General features: G+C 38.9%; 1 protein-coding gene across 1 annotated transcript; it reads left to right on the plus strand.

Moving 5' to 3' along the window:
- The first annotated feature begins 5,202 nt into the window (after positions 1-5,202).
- On the plus strand, positions 5,203-6,949 carry supt4h1 (SPT4 homolog, DSIF elongation factor subunit). Its single transcript, XM_022745864.1, has 5 exons — positions 5,203-5,377; positions 5,622-5,728; positions 5,816-5,871; positions 6,482-6,535; positions 6,663-6,949. Exons 1-5 carry the CDS (start codon positions 5,309-5,311, stop codon positions 6,728-6,730), a joined length of 354 nt encoding a protein of 117 aa, XP_022601585.1. The 5' UTR covers positions 5,203-5,308; the 3' UTR covers positions 6,731-6,949.
- Positions 6,950-15,289: the final 8,340 nt, after the last annotated feature.

Below are 15,289 nucleotides of genomic sequence, written 5' to 3' on the forward strand. Positions count from 1 at the left end.
AGTCACTGACTACATGTAAATACACTCCAATTCACCTACCTGGTAATAACTATGAGGAGAGAACGGCCCCGTGTGAAGCCCACTACCTGTCATATGTGATGCCACGAGGTTTGGATGGTAGCATTGCCAAACTTCAAAAAGAACAAATAATAATATTTTACATCATATGTACAGTTTCAGGCCCTTACTGGAGTTGAAACCTGCATTTTGCATTCATAATTTTAAAAAATAATATTCATTCAACATAAAGCACATTTTAGTGCATTACGAGTATATTTTAGCCAATTATATTTCTTTCTACCCATGTACAATTGAAGTAAAGTGATGTAAAAATTTGTGTTCATAACTCCCTTCCTATGTCATGCTCACCTGGGGATTGGTAGCTGGACTGGCACTGTGCATTAGCAGAATTAAAACTGGTGAAATTGGGATTTCCGTGGTTTGCACGGGCCATTAAGCCTTGCTGAAGCTGCATGACATTGGAGCTTGGAGCTACTCCACTGTAGTGGTGGCTTAAAGATACTGGTGTCCCTTTGTCTGCAGCAAAGACAGAAGGAGAAAGCGCTGCCCCATGACCCCTTATCAGGTAATGTGGTGGGACTGGGGTTCCATTGTGTCCTGTCATGGCCTGAGCTTTACGCGGACAGTAAGGATGAGTTGACTCCTGATGTAAGAGGCTAAGCAGTGAAGCGCCTGCAGAAACAGGAAGAAGCAAAGTATGAAAGCAACTTTTTAGACAGTGATTAATGATATTTAATGATATTTACTGAATTGCAATGGCAAGAACAAGTATGTACACCCTTAGGAAGCACCTGGTTTTCTGCAGTAATTGGTCATAAAATGTGATCTGATGTTCATCTAAGTCACAAATATTGGCAAACACAATGTGATTAAGCTAATATAACATAAACAATTATCATCTTTTGTGTCTTTATTGGACACTCCCATTAAACATTCACAGTGCTGGTGGAAAAAGTAAGTGAACCCTTGGATTTAATAACTGGTCAAACCTCTATTGGCACCACCAACTTCAAACAAGAGCTGCTGATCAGACCTGCACAATGTTCAGGAGGAAGTTTGGATCATGTTTCCGACAGAACTGCTTCAGCTGAGACATATTTACCATGTCTGGTGTGAATGTTCCTCTTCAGGTCATTCCATAGTAACTCTATTGGGTTATGGTCTGGCCTCTGACTGGGCCACTCCAATCCAATAAGAGTGATATTTTCAACATGGACCAGAACAATACATGATTTGTGTGTCATTAGTTAAAATGGGTTGTGTTCGTTCATTATTTTAACTCGGATGAAGATCTGACCATATTTTAGGACAAATTCATACATAAAGAATTCAATTAATTTTTCTTGCTAGTGTAAAACCGAAATTAGATGCTTGGTTCAGATGAAAAGTGACACAGGATTAGGATTTTTACTGATTTGACAGACAGAAATAGTTTAATTTTATAGTATTATTTCCTCTACCACTTCTTCCCCACAACCATGACCAGTCAAGTGGTTGCACTTGCCTCTTTTCACATCTTTGTCTCTGCCAGCATCACCTCCACTATGTCTCAGGTATCGACTCGGAGGCCGACAATTCACGTTCAGTCCAGCCTGTATTTTGGCCTTATTGTCAACAGTGAGTCTCTTCATGCTCGCAACAAGTTCAGGGTGGTTTCGCTGGAAGTTTGGGTTGTAAAAATGATGATATGTCCCGCTGTCCCCGCTGGCATGTTGTCGGTCTTTAACAGCTAGATCGGATTTCCTGAAGCCGTACAGGTTGAGCTGACGGACAAAGCTTGAGAAGTTGTTTGTTTTGAAGGCGTCAGCGTTGTCCGAGGTGGTGGTGGAAGACAGGATCTGTCTCTCGAAGAGCTTTTGATCAATGACCACGACCTTGCCGAGGCTGTCCCAGCAGATGGCTTTATTGGCCGGATTGTTCACTAAACGCCACAGTTTGGCAGGGAAATTATTAGGATTGATGCTGTCAGGGAGTGAACTGTCACCAACATCCATGCTTTAGTCTGTAGAACTGGAAACAGAGGTAATGCTAGTGAACCTCATCTGAATATCAGGCAAACTGTCAGCAGTTAGCTAGCTAATAATCCACCATAACACATTTACTACCAGTTATACAGTTAACTTTGAAGTAATTAAACTTAGCTAACATGGCACTCTTTAATAAGTTTAACTAGGACAGGTTAAAGTTTATACACAACATAATATATGCTCAAAATGGAAACTCCCACGAAGTTAACAGTTAAATAAAAAATTGTAATTGAGAAAATTTTTGTCAGTCCCAAAAGTCACAAAAATGCTAACTTTCAATGTTACTGGTACTGAGCTATCATTAGCTAGCAATAAGCGAACATTAACTCACCAGGGACCTGCTTTGTAATTTGAATTATTTTAGCACAGTAATGTTAAATAACGTTGCAGAAAATTGTTTCGACGTTTCCTAAAATTTTCGGGGTCACGTTATGTCAAAACTAAAAGAAATACCATGATGTTCGTACCTGGATCGCCACAGATCACCTGTCCTGTTCTCTCGGAACCGTTGGAAGTTCCCGAACCGTTGAAACTGTTGGAGTCCAACGTCTCATCTGGAGCCAACGGCCACGATTCTATAAAGTGTCTCTGGGTTTATGAGCTGTTCCTTCTAGGTTTGACTGTCCATTTCATTTGGACAGATCAAATCCAGTAATGTTATTTAAAAAAAATAATCTATAACAAGTTGAAGCCTTGCATTCAAAGTGTTACTTCCCGAATTGCAGCGAAGTAAAAAAGGTTTAGATTATTACATATTAAATTATAGTCTTTCTGTAATCAACAGATGCTGATGAATAAGCTATAATATGTTTTGTGTGAAATGTTTAGTCTGTAAACAGTAACAATAGCACTCAAACAAATGTGGTCAAGTTAAGAACAATATTTCATTGTGAAATTTGGAATCGAGCAAAAGTCTTTACTTTCCATCACTTGGACAAATTACGATTAAACATAGAAATAATCAACGTTTTTACTAATAAGAGGTAGCAAAAACCTTATTCTAAGTGTGTTGTAGACAGATAGATATGCCTAGATAGATAGATAGATAGATAGATAGATAGATAGATAGATAGATAGATAGATAGATAGATAGATAGATAGATAGATAGATAGATAGATAGATAGATCCTAGATCCTGAAAATGGCAAATCTGCAGGAAATGCGAACAGCCATAATTAAACTCATTAACTGCACGTGTGTATTTCCTGCTTTGACTTATCATAGATGTCTACTGTGAAAAAGGTTTAATCAGCCTGTTTGAAATATGTATTGAAAGAGTGACAGACGGCCACAAATAACCATTTTAGCTGAAACTGAACTCATGAGGACAGTCTCTGTAGAAATACATTACTGTGGCCAAAATGTACAAAAAAATAAACTGATCAAAATTTAATCTTGAATGTATTTATTGCTGAGTTACACAGTACTACAACAAATAGCTCAATAAGTGAATGAACAAAGACGGCTATGCATTTACAGCAGCTTTATGAGTTGATCATGTGTCTTCACCCTCGTACATATGATTTGTGCAAAATGTGTGTTTTTTAACAGGTTGAAGTTTAAAATATGGCTCACGCCAGAGAAATTTGAGTAAATGCTGATTTAATCCACATGGTATTTAACCTTGCTTCGTATGCAAAACAGTGACTTTGATGACAGTGATATAATAATGATATTCATAAGTGATATAATAATACAGTGATACAATAATAATAATGATATTCAGGGTCATTATAAAATAATTAATAAAACAATAATAATTATAAGTGATATAATAATACAGTGATACAATAATAATAATGATATTCAGGGTCATTATAAAATAATTAATAAAACAATAATAATTATAAGTGATATAATAATACAGTGATACAATAATAATAATGATATTCAGGGTCATTATAAAATAATTAATAAAACAATAATAATTATAAGTGATATAATAATAAAAATAAATAAAATAAGAAAGCAGACAACGTAAGAGCAGTTCATTAAAAAATACATAAAGTTATACAGTCCAACTCCAGAAATTTAAACAAAGAAATTTTGTGAATATGCTCATAATCAAAAGGTAGTGTAGTTAGTTGTAATAACTAAAACTACTATTGATAACTCCTCCGTTTCACCCTCCCCCCAGGTTAAGAGCCTGGGTGTCGTCCTTGACAGCACACTATCCTTTCAATCCCACATCAATAACATTACCCGGTCTGCCTACTTCCACCTACGAAACATTAATCGCCTCCGCCCCTCCCTTACCCCCACACTGCCGCCATCCTTGTCCACAGCCTCGTCACTTCCCGTCTGGATTACTGTAACTCTCTCCTCTTCGGCCTCCCTCTTAAATCCCTCCATAAACTTCAATTGGTCCAGAACACAGCTGCCCGTATCATTACTCGTACCCCCTCCATCCACCACATCACTCCTGTCCTCCAACAGCTCCACTGGCTACCGGTTCACTTCCGTATTCATTTCAAAGTCCTTCTATTAACATTTAAGGCCATCCACAACCTCGCCCCCCCATATCTGTCCGACCTCCTCCATGTCCCCACTCCCTCCCGCTCCCTCAGATCCTCTTCCTCCACACACCTGTCTGTCCCCTCCGCCCGTCTCACCACCATGGGGAGTAGAGCATTCAGCCGCTCTGCTCCCCGTCTCTGGAATCTACTACCACCCCAACTCAGAAATATCGATTCATTCCCCCATTTCAAATCACAACTCAAAACACATCTGTTTAAAACTGCCTTTTCCATCTGATGCCAATTGCTCTGTCACTTTCGTATTGTTTTTATTTTTATATTTCATTTTTATTGTTGCTTCTTCTTAATGTGTTTTTAATCTCAATTTGTGTAACTCTGTACGGTGTCCTTGAGTGCCAAGAAAGGCGCCTTTAAATAAAATGTATTATTATTATTATTATTAAAATTCAATTTTAGTTAAAAGTAAGGATTAGTAAGGAATGTGTGATGTCTTGCATAAAACAAATATAGTGCATCATAAATATATTTTTAAAAAGATTTCTGGGCCAAGAGGAACAAATATACAATGTGTAACTATACAATACCATTTTCTGTAACTGAGCTTATTATTTATTTATTTTATTTAATGATTTTTATGCAGGCGCTCTACACCGACACCTCTGTGCTGTTCTCTTGTAGGTCCTCACCGGTGACGTAATCACCAGCGACAGGAATACATTCAAAACATTGATCTGTTTGGTTGTTTAGTATTTCTACAGTATTATATGCTAGGAGCTTAACATAATGGCGTTGGAGACTGTCCCTAAAGACCTGCGCCATCTGCGGGCATGTCTTCTTTGTTCGCTGGTGAAGGTAAATATTGAAACAGCGAGGAAGAAACGATCGAGCTAGCTTCTGTGCTAACATGTAGCCACTCTCTGCGTAGCGTTTTTTTTGTTGTGTATCACGCATTAAATGAATGGTTGGAGGGATGATTTCATGATTCCATTTGTTAAATCAAGCATTTTGTATCTTACTTTTAATGTTTTATTTTTTGTCAATTGTCTTGAGTTGGTGTAATGTATTACCACCTCAATTACCCCCTCCTTGTCTTTAGACCATTGACCAGTTTGAATATGACGGCTGTGACAACTGTGAGTCCTACCTCCAGATGAAGGGGAACCGGGAGATGGTTTATGAATGCACAAGTTCCTCATTTGACGGGTAAACATTGACATAGCGCCGATTATCCCAAAACTTTCACATGGAGTGTTTTCTCCATGTTTACCACGGCTGTCTGTATGTCCACAGTGTGATAGCCATGATGAGTCCGGAGGACAGTTGGGTGGCCAAATGGCAGAGGATAGGTAAGGATGTGTGTCTGTACTTGAAGCTGCATTAATCGATTTCCGACCACTAGGAGGCAGAGGAAATTAGAAAGCCAAGACACACACACACGCCCGCACGCACGCACGCACACACACACACACAGAGAGAGAGAGAGAGAGAGCTAGAGGGGCCTGAAGTGCTCTTTTAAAGTTGTTAAAGCTCAGCATTCACTGGAATGGTATCTCTGGTTTGGCCTCCACCAACCGGCTCCAGAGCTGCTACTTATCCCACTTTCTTCACCAGCTAGTCCCAAACTGTGACTGTCTGCTGTTTAGTACCGGGCATGTGGTGTACACTGGGTTTATTAGAGGTTGTTTAAAATAGCTGCTGGCTGTTTCTGGGAACTGGGTTGAGGAATAGAAACTGAACCACATAGAAAATATGTCCATGAGGCAGAAACAATAATTTCTTTTTATTGTTTATGCCCACTTCTGTGTGGGTTTAACATACATTATACAAGGTCACTTGTTAATAATAATAATAATAATAATAATTAAGAGTAATGCAGCTGTAAAGCTAGTGTACAATGCCATAGAGAACAATCTTAATCATGCACTTGTTCCATTCATTTTGTTCTTCATCCTACAGGCAACTTTAAGCCAGGTGTATATGCTGTGTCAGTGACGGGCAGACTACCTCCAGGTATCTGACTCTTCTGCCTCAATATTTAGCAAATCACACACACAAACTTAGAAAGTAAGTGTTTGGTTGTTTTCTTTATTGGAGTTCTTGCTGTTTACATTGCTATTTTTTTTCTCCTTTTCTGAAGGTGTGGTGAGAGAGCTGAAGAGCAGAGGAGTGATCTACAAATCCAGAGACACAGCAGTCAAGACTTAAACCGACTGCTTCCAGTTTACGTCGTCTGATTAGCCACATTAGAACGGTATCATACTGCAGCACCAACCCCAGGAAGAAGTTACAACTGCTGGACTGTTCAATTCTTGTGTTTTTTTATGATTAGAAAAATTAGCATCGGTGATTATCGGTGAGAAAAAGTGGATATTTCTTATTTTCTTTCTTTGAATAATTGAGGAAAAATAAAAGTCTGTTTTTATAAGAAATATGAATAGTTGTCATCACATCACTATTAATTTTTTATTTCTATGCTTCTGTCAGCAGTGAGATTTACCTATGCTAGGACAGGATGTGTACCATTGGAGAGCACATTTCACCTCACACTCTCAGTAAGTCTCAGTTATTCAGTAGATGGTGGACTGCCAGGCGAAGCAGATATGTTCTAGGGTGATCCTGTGCTAAAGCTGATACAGTTCAGTGGAAGTTCCCCAGAAAATTTTTTAGTAGGAAGACAACTTCTGTAAATCCCTGATTGAACTGTAAAGAATGTGAAACCCACAAGTCAATGACTCAAAGTGGTGTAATGAGAGAGATAATTCCCCTCTTTGCCTGGAAGAATAACAAGCTCAGCAGAACGAGGCAGACTGCAGGATGACACAGCACTCAGTCTCCCTGCATCTGACTAACCTCACCACACTTATTCTTGAAAAGCAAAATGGTGGAGTCATGTTAGAGAACAGAAATAACTTCATTTACATATGTATGATTTTTTTAGACAAACTATCGGTGCGTTCTATGGACGTCAATGTCAGTCAGTCCACCACTTCGGTCCAGAGTGAAATATCTCAACATCTACTGGATGGATTTCCATGAGATTTTGTACAGACCATGTATTCACTGTGAAATTGCTGCGTCTCTAACTAGTGAACTAGCGACTGATTTGAAACACCAGACAGGAGGGACTGAACAGCAAAATCATCTCCTCATTTTCATCTTGAACAAATGATAATGAAACGTTCCTGTACTAATCTATTTGAACCACAAGATGGTGCTTTTTACTGAGTATCTCAATAACATGCAGAACCACTCACTGCCAGTAGGGTGAACCAGAGGCTAAACCTTTAGTAGAGTTAATACATTCTCACCTACTGAGTATCAGAAAGTGTCTCCAGTTAAATTTTAGAGTTCTGTTCGGCTCCAGTAGCTGCTGTAGTTACTGTTTCATTGTACAATAGCCTGTACAGAATATCAGGTTTGTAGTTATAGTCATCCTGTGCTGCTGTGTGTATCAGGTCTACTGTTGGCTTATATTTCTGTACAGGAGGAACATTTTTTATTGCCAGAGGGTCCAGGCATTGTCTAATTTCACTGTAACCTGAAGGACTGGACTCATGAACACTGAGGACTCTTTAAATCTCTGTAAGTGAGCACAGTAAGCTCTTACTGTTGTCGTATCAGATGCTGTTAGTTGCTATTTGAATGCACAGGCACCTGGTGCAGATATTTTGTTGCAGGCACAGTTAGTGAAACCACACTTTGATTAAAAAAAAAAAAAAAGTAGAAATAGCTCAGATTATGGTTTAGAGATGAGAAGCAGATGTTTTTTTAGTTCTTCTGTCATACTACCAGGTACAACTCACCAGGCATTCATAATTAAAATAAATAAAAATAAATTAACATTTATTGCCATCAGGGATTTTAAATTCAGTAAAGAGCATAAAACAAACCAGCATAAGAGGTAAATGTATCTGTGATGTAATACACAGGAAGTCTGCCCCAGTTTCATGTATGAACAGGAACATTTCTTACTCTACGATTCTGGACAGACTGTAATAGGTCATGGAGGGAGAGAGATGCCACTGATTAAACATTACTGGGTTTTTTTTTTTTACTGACATGAACAAGGCAGTCACATCTGTGCTGAATAATTTTAATATATCAAGAGGAAAGTTTATGCATCTATTCTTAATGATGATAGAATCATTATTTCTTATCTAATGCCTCTGAAGAAGCGTGCAAATATACTCTGACTACATCATATGTCAAACTGCAACTCGAGAGAAATACAAGGCTATAAATACAACAGTTAAACCTCACACTGCATCTTCTGCCTGTGCGCGTCTTTACTGCAGCATGTGTATGGGCGCCTCATGTAGATCTGGTCTTGGCCCCTTCGTGGGCCATGACACTGTAACTGGATCTCCATTAGAAGCAGGTTGCAACCGATGATCGTATCTAATGTCTTTATATACAGTCACTGGTTACAACAGTGTGTGAGGACTCAGTATTACCACTGAGGTCATAGAGGTGAGTTATTCTGTTGCTGTCTCTTCATCCTTCCTGAGAGACAGCGGTGTGAGGAAGTACTCAGAGGTGTCAGTGCTACATGGTAAAGATACTTTCTGTGATACGAGTACAAGTGCTTTCAAAAGTTCACTTAAATACAAATCAATCAATCAATCAATCAATTTTGTACCATCATAGTTTTGTACATCGAAGTTTTAATCTGTAAAGTAACTTATAAAAATAGCTGTCAAAGACAGGTAGTTGAGCAAAGACCTCCCTCTGAAATGTGGCAGAGTAAAAGTATAAATAATAAAGTATCTTCAAATTGTGCTGAAGTAAGTACTTGAATAAATCTACTTAGTTCTTTCCAACTGCTGTTAACAGATCACAGAGGATCATTTAGAGAAAGCAGTGAAGCTGCAGCTCAGATGACTGACAAAGAGAGATCGATTTAGGAAACTTCTGATTGAAAATTGATATATACATTTTTTACATATACTGTATATATACAAGTTTCTGAAGTGATTCTAGATCTCCGTTCCTGTGGTGGCTCTGAGAAACAGGTAAATTATTACACAGTGTCAATGATTTATCAGTTCATCAAAAACACTCATTTAGCTGTACAGGAAGACACTGTTACTGAAATTAATGCAACGGTTTATTTTAACGTCTCTGGGGATTTTTTTTTCTTTCTGCTGCCACAATGAGGTCAGAGGTCAGAGACTCAGAGATCCTTTTATTAATGGAGATCTCTTGCTCTGTTTCATTTAAATGATCTTTTATACATTTATTTATCGTACTGTTTTATTACTATTTTTTATCCTCTTGTGATAATCTGAGAAATGTCTTTGTAATGTTTATGTGTTCCTGACTTGCTGCCATTCAGAGGACAACATGATCACAATGGAAATGAGTTGCTGTTTCACAACTTTGTGTTTCCCCCAACACAGAGTCTGTGTTCAGACAGACATTAATGTGTGATGTGTACGTTTCCACTGTGAATATACTGTACATAATGGTGAGTCCAGTCCTCGTATAGTTAACGTTAATATTTTCATCCAGAGTTCAGCACATTTCACATTTGTTTTGTTCCCAGTGAGCATGGAAAAAAATCAAAACTAAGTCATATCAGTTTGTTTGGACATGCTGTACAATTAAAGTTTTATTATTGACATCATGAACGTCGTGCTAAGAGACGGACCAGTGTGACGGTGTGAGGAGGACGCGTCGTTCTGAATCTGGTTCTCTTTGTGTTTGTGTGACGTGAAGCTCAGGTACCAGAGACACTGGGACGTTTAAATGTGAAGTGTGAGTGGCTGTTTGTCCTGGAATGATAATATGTTCAGAATTAATTCTCCCTGTGCATTCTGGGATACCTTCGCCCCTCTGAGTCTAAAAAGGAAAAAATAGGTTTAAACATATCCTTGCATGTGTAGCCATATGAACTTCATTCTACTGAAAGTCATAGAGAATTTTGAACATTAAAAAAAGATGAAATCAACCTGACAAGTCATTAATTAAACTGATCATGCCATCATATTGTGTGTCAGACGCCTGTAGGTCAGACATTTCCTGAGGAAAAGCCATGTGATGAAATATGCCTTAAATACAGAACAGTAACACTCATTCTCTTGACAAGGACCTCTTTTATTTTGAAATTTTGCTGCAGTTAGCCTGAACTCAAAAACTAAAATAGAACATTTAAATCAAACATGTCTTTGATTAAAATGTACAGAATGTGAAATACTTCTCATTTGTTCCATCAGAAGTGGAGCGGAGATGTTTTGAACAGTGACTGTGTGGTGGATTGAGACAGTTGATAATCAAATAAACCACAAGTGTCTGCGCCTCCATGTGGGTTTCTAACTCAGTGCAGAAGTGGGTGCATGTATAGATGAGTGCAACATCCTTTAATTGTTCAGTTTCACTCCTTTCATGCTATGTAACATAAAGCCATTCCATACTGAAGCTCATATCACTTCATCCCATGTGATCTGAGCCATGTGCTCTTCAGAAGAAGCTGAAGTCATTTCACGAGAGCTGCAATCTAAAAACAAAACTGAGAACTGGGCTCGCTGCTCGCTGCAAGACGTCCACGACCACAGGCGTTGTCAGGAAGACTGTCAGCTCCGCCCATGCACCAAGTGTTGTAGAAGCATCCGAGCGAAGTGACGTGAAGCGAAGCAAAGCACGCCCTTCATTTTCACACACGGGGACACACAGAGCCCATCTGCCACAGCCTCATTGGTGCTTGCAGCTACACTATTGCTTTTGACCTTATTTGGATATGTCAGGGCTTTAAGCTGGAGGGAAAGTATTAGATCAGAAACTGAGGTGTCGACTCCAGCTTTACTCTTTGTCTCGGCTGTTTGGTGACCTCTGGTAAAAAAAAAAAAGCAAAAAAAAAAAAGCAAAAAGCAAGTGGAGGTTTCTTCAACTCAGTCTTGACATGTCTAAATGTCTCTGTCTGACAGGGGCAAAGTGGAGATAGAGAAGTAAGTTTTTTTTTTTACAAAGCAGATGGACATTACCCACACAGGCCACACAAACTGATGTGTGTGTGTGTGAGTGTTTCATAAGGCTGACAAAACTTCCTCTCTTCTGCAGACCAGAGAGCAGCTACAGAACCGAGAGCAGCTCGTCATATTCAAGGATTTCATTTCCTTTTACAGGGGAGGGCATCTCCTATATGTACAGACGTGTGTGTTACATGTGGCGCTCTGCACTGACGTGAAAAACTTCTCTGATCCTTTATTTAACTGCCAGTACGACAATGTAAAAATACTCCATTAATTAAAAGTGCTGCATTCAAAAACTCCTCAATTTCAGTTTATTTTATACTTATACTTATACTTGTGTCAGTTAATGTAAATAAAACATTACACATTTCTTGTTTTTAGACACAAACTTTTTGACCTCATAACTTATACAACACTTCCTCACGCCAACCCAGAACACAGTGCAGACATAAAACTGAGCGAGCGACAGCGACAGTTAGCTAACCCTATCTACATACCATATTTACTATATATCTATACTGTTAACTGTACGCGTATATATATATATATATATATATTATATATATATAAGTGTGTGTGTGTGTGTATACATACATTCATATGTATTTCATAAATAAAAGGCTTTGATATTTCATTTTAGAGGTAGACCTGCCTCCAGAGTTTTATGTTACAGTTCCATGTATACGAGCAAAATTTAAGTATTAAGTATCAAAAATAAACATATTTATTCTGCATTTTCTGATATATTATATCATATACTTTATGACACTGCAAACAACGTTTTATTGCTGTAGGTGCTCGAGGTGGAGCTGCTTGTAACGGCTTTTTCTTGTGACCTTCCAAAGTGTCGCAGCAGAAGTCAGAGGTGATTCATGTGAGAGGAAACAAATAAAATAAAGTTCTGAAACACAAATCTGTGCATCGTTGATAGTTTGACCTTTTTTGAGCCTCTATCATTTTTCATAGGAGTCAGTCTCTTCATCAGTGACTGCACTGAGCATATTTCATTGTAGAAACAGGCTGAGAATGTGGAGATTTATCTGGAGACCAAGACACATTATTTTGAAAAAAGATTTTTACAATTTTATTGAATTATTAATATTTTCAGTGATTTACAGGCAAAAATGAAGATTCAATGAAGAAGGCCCCACACAGTCCGTGATGTTATTTTATTTCTTACATATTCTCTGCTGTAAAACTATATTTTTTATAACCTTCAACTGCTGTGTAATTATATTTTGAGTTTTTATCATTGAGGTTTTGTAAGTTTTGGTGTCTTTGGTTTTGGGTTCTTCCTGCTTTTGTCTGTATACTTTGTTAAACTGACAAAATGATGAATCAGACTCAGAGTTTGTGCTGATAAAAGGACACCATGTATGTGTGTGTGTGTGTGGTGAGGAGAGTGTGCGGTGAATGAAAAGTGTCACACTGAGATGTGTAGAGAGGAAACTGAACATCTGAGATGGGACCAGGGGCCCAAACCAGACACAGGGTTTCATTAAGGGGGTCACAAGCCAAAAAGGTTGTGTTGTGTTGTGTATAGCTGACAGGAATCATGTAGAGGAGTAGAAGGATAAAAAATAAGTACCTCAGAATGTGACTTAAGTTCAGTTCTTAAAGTAAATCTACTTTCCTGGAGCTCTGCAGAAACCGGTTTAGAGCAGCTCAGGCCTCTGTGGAGCTCGCAGGTCTGGGATGATCTGTGACTCTACGTGGCTCGGTGGTGTCGACACCCGGCCGTGGCCTAGGAGGAGCTCGGGGAGCGCAGGCAGGGAGGGGAAATGGCTGCCAGCCCAGATAAGGTCTATCACGAGAGGCAGCGTGGGCTCGGGAAGGCCTTGGCTTCAGCGCACTCTTCTTCACACGGGGAGTTAGGATCACTTCCTCCCTGGCACGTGTACGGACGACTGAATGCTAGTGGTGGTCCGCCGGCTGAAGGCTGGTGTGTTCTCCCCTCGCTGCAGGCTGGTGACTCAGTTAGCTGCAGAGGGCAGGGATTAGCGAAATGCAGGGCAGGGGTCAGGAGATTGGAGGGTTAAGGGCTAAAACAATGTGTGGCTGTTAAAGACACCATATGCTGGATCTCATCAACAAGTCTTCATTCTAAAAAACAGGTTTAAATGTCCCTGGAGCATCAGAGGTGACGCTTGTATTTAATATGTATAAATAAATGAATAAGAATCCTCAGTATTTTCCTAACTTCTGTCAGCTGATCTCACCTTCGCCATGAATTTTGTATCATAACAGTGTCATCTTAAATCTACACACACACACACACACACACACACACAGAGACACACACACACACACACACACACACACAGAGACACACACACACACACACACACACACACAGAGACACACACACACACACACACACACACACAGAGACACACACACACACACACACACACACACAGAGACACACACACACACACACACACACACACAGAGACACACACACACACACACACACACACACAGAGACACACACACACACACACACACACACACAGAGACACACACACACACACACACACACACACAGAGACACACACACACACACACACACACACACACAGTTCTCAGAGGAAAGTGTGTGAGGACACATGTGAGAACTTAACTCCAGTGTTGGAAATAACTAAGAACATTTAGTCAAGTTTAGTTCTGAGGTCCTTGTATTTTATTTTCCTCTTTAAAAATCGACCCCACTAAACTTCAGAGGGAAATATTCTACTTTTTACTCCACTACATGTATTTGACAGATACTATATTTACTAGTAACGTCTCAGAGTCAGATTTTACACCAAGACAAATATGATGCAACACGCTGCTGCTTGTGTTCTCCTAAAACTCAGCGTCTAGTTGCCACATGTCAGCGTGAGATGTGAGCAGCTCCATTAAAGAGACATTTTCCCTCCAATTTCTCACATGGTTTCATTTAAATAAGCCTCGATTCAAGGTTTCACAAAACGGACCCCCCCGGATTTATCTCGTGGCCCTTTTGCAGGGGCCCGACCCCCGACCTGAAACCACTGGACTAAACTACCTGAAGTGATTGTATGTAAATATTAAAATAATATTAAAACCAGCTCCACCTCAGGCAGCTGCAAAGGCAAAATGCTGCTACGTGAATGCATCAGTATTAAACATTTGATAATGTCATACCTAGTAATACATCAACAAAATGAAGACTTTTACTTTGAAACTTTCAGTGGATTTTGCCGCTGCCTTCTGTTCCTTTACTGAATCAGGATTTTTCATGCAGGACTTTTACTTTGTAATGAAGTATTTCATATTTCATAAGCCTATAATGGGAAGAATAACAGATATGAAAGAGTTAGTGTGAGAACCAAAAATATAATGCACAGCGTTCATATATTACCTTATTTCTATTTATATCTCTTATTTATATACAGTATCATAGTATAAAGACATTCTATGTTTATATCTTATCTTTATCTATAATCTACTTCCTACTCTCTATTCTTCGCTGAGGTAGCTACTGTAATTTAATCTAATCTCCCCCTGGGAAAGGGTTGATTCTGATTCTGATTAAGCCCCCCCACATTTAGCATCTATAATCAGCACAGAGACTTTTAATAAATAGTTTTACATTATAATGTGTAAAATGTTTTATTAATGTACAGTATTCTTTAACAAGTAAAGCTTCTCCTATGAAGATATTAGACTTGTCGGAGGTGTTCACATCAATAAACACTGTTATCTGCTTTATTATAATGTATTAGAAACTGTTCATTCAGTGTCTTCCTGTGTGACACATTCACTGACCTGG

The sequence above is a fragment of the Seriola dumerili genome, unplaced genomic scaffold (genome assembly GCF_002260705.1).
Source record: "Seriola dumerili isolate Sdu_G_001 unplaced genomic scaffold, Sdu_1.0 BDQW01000091.1, whole genome shotgun sequence".
Classification (NCBI taxonomy): Eukaryota; Metazoa; Chordata; class Actinopteri; order Carangiformes; family Carangidae; genus Seriola; species Seriola dumerili.

What these genes read in the sequence shown, in the direction of transcription:
- supt4h1 (XM_022745864.1), top strand. Translation starts at nt 5,309, where the DNA reads ATGGCGTTGGAGACTGTCCCTAAAGACCTGCGCCATCTGCGGGCATGT. An exon ending in ACAAGTTCCTCATTTGACGG is followed by an intron (nt 5,729 to 5,815) that starts GTAAACATTGAC and finishes GTATGTCCACAG; the next exon opens with TGTGATAGCCATGATGAGTC. An exon ending in GACGGGCAGACTACCTCCAG is followed by an intron (nt 6,536 to 6,662) that starts GTATCTGACTCT and finishes CCTTTTCTGAAG; the next exon opens with GTGTGGTGAGAGAGCTGAAG.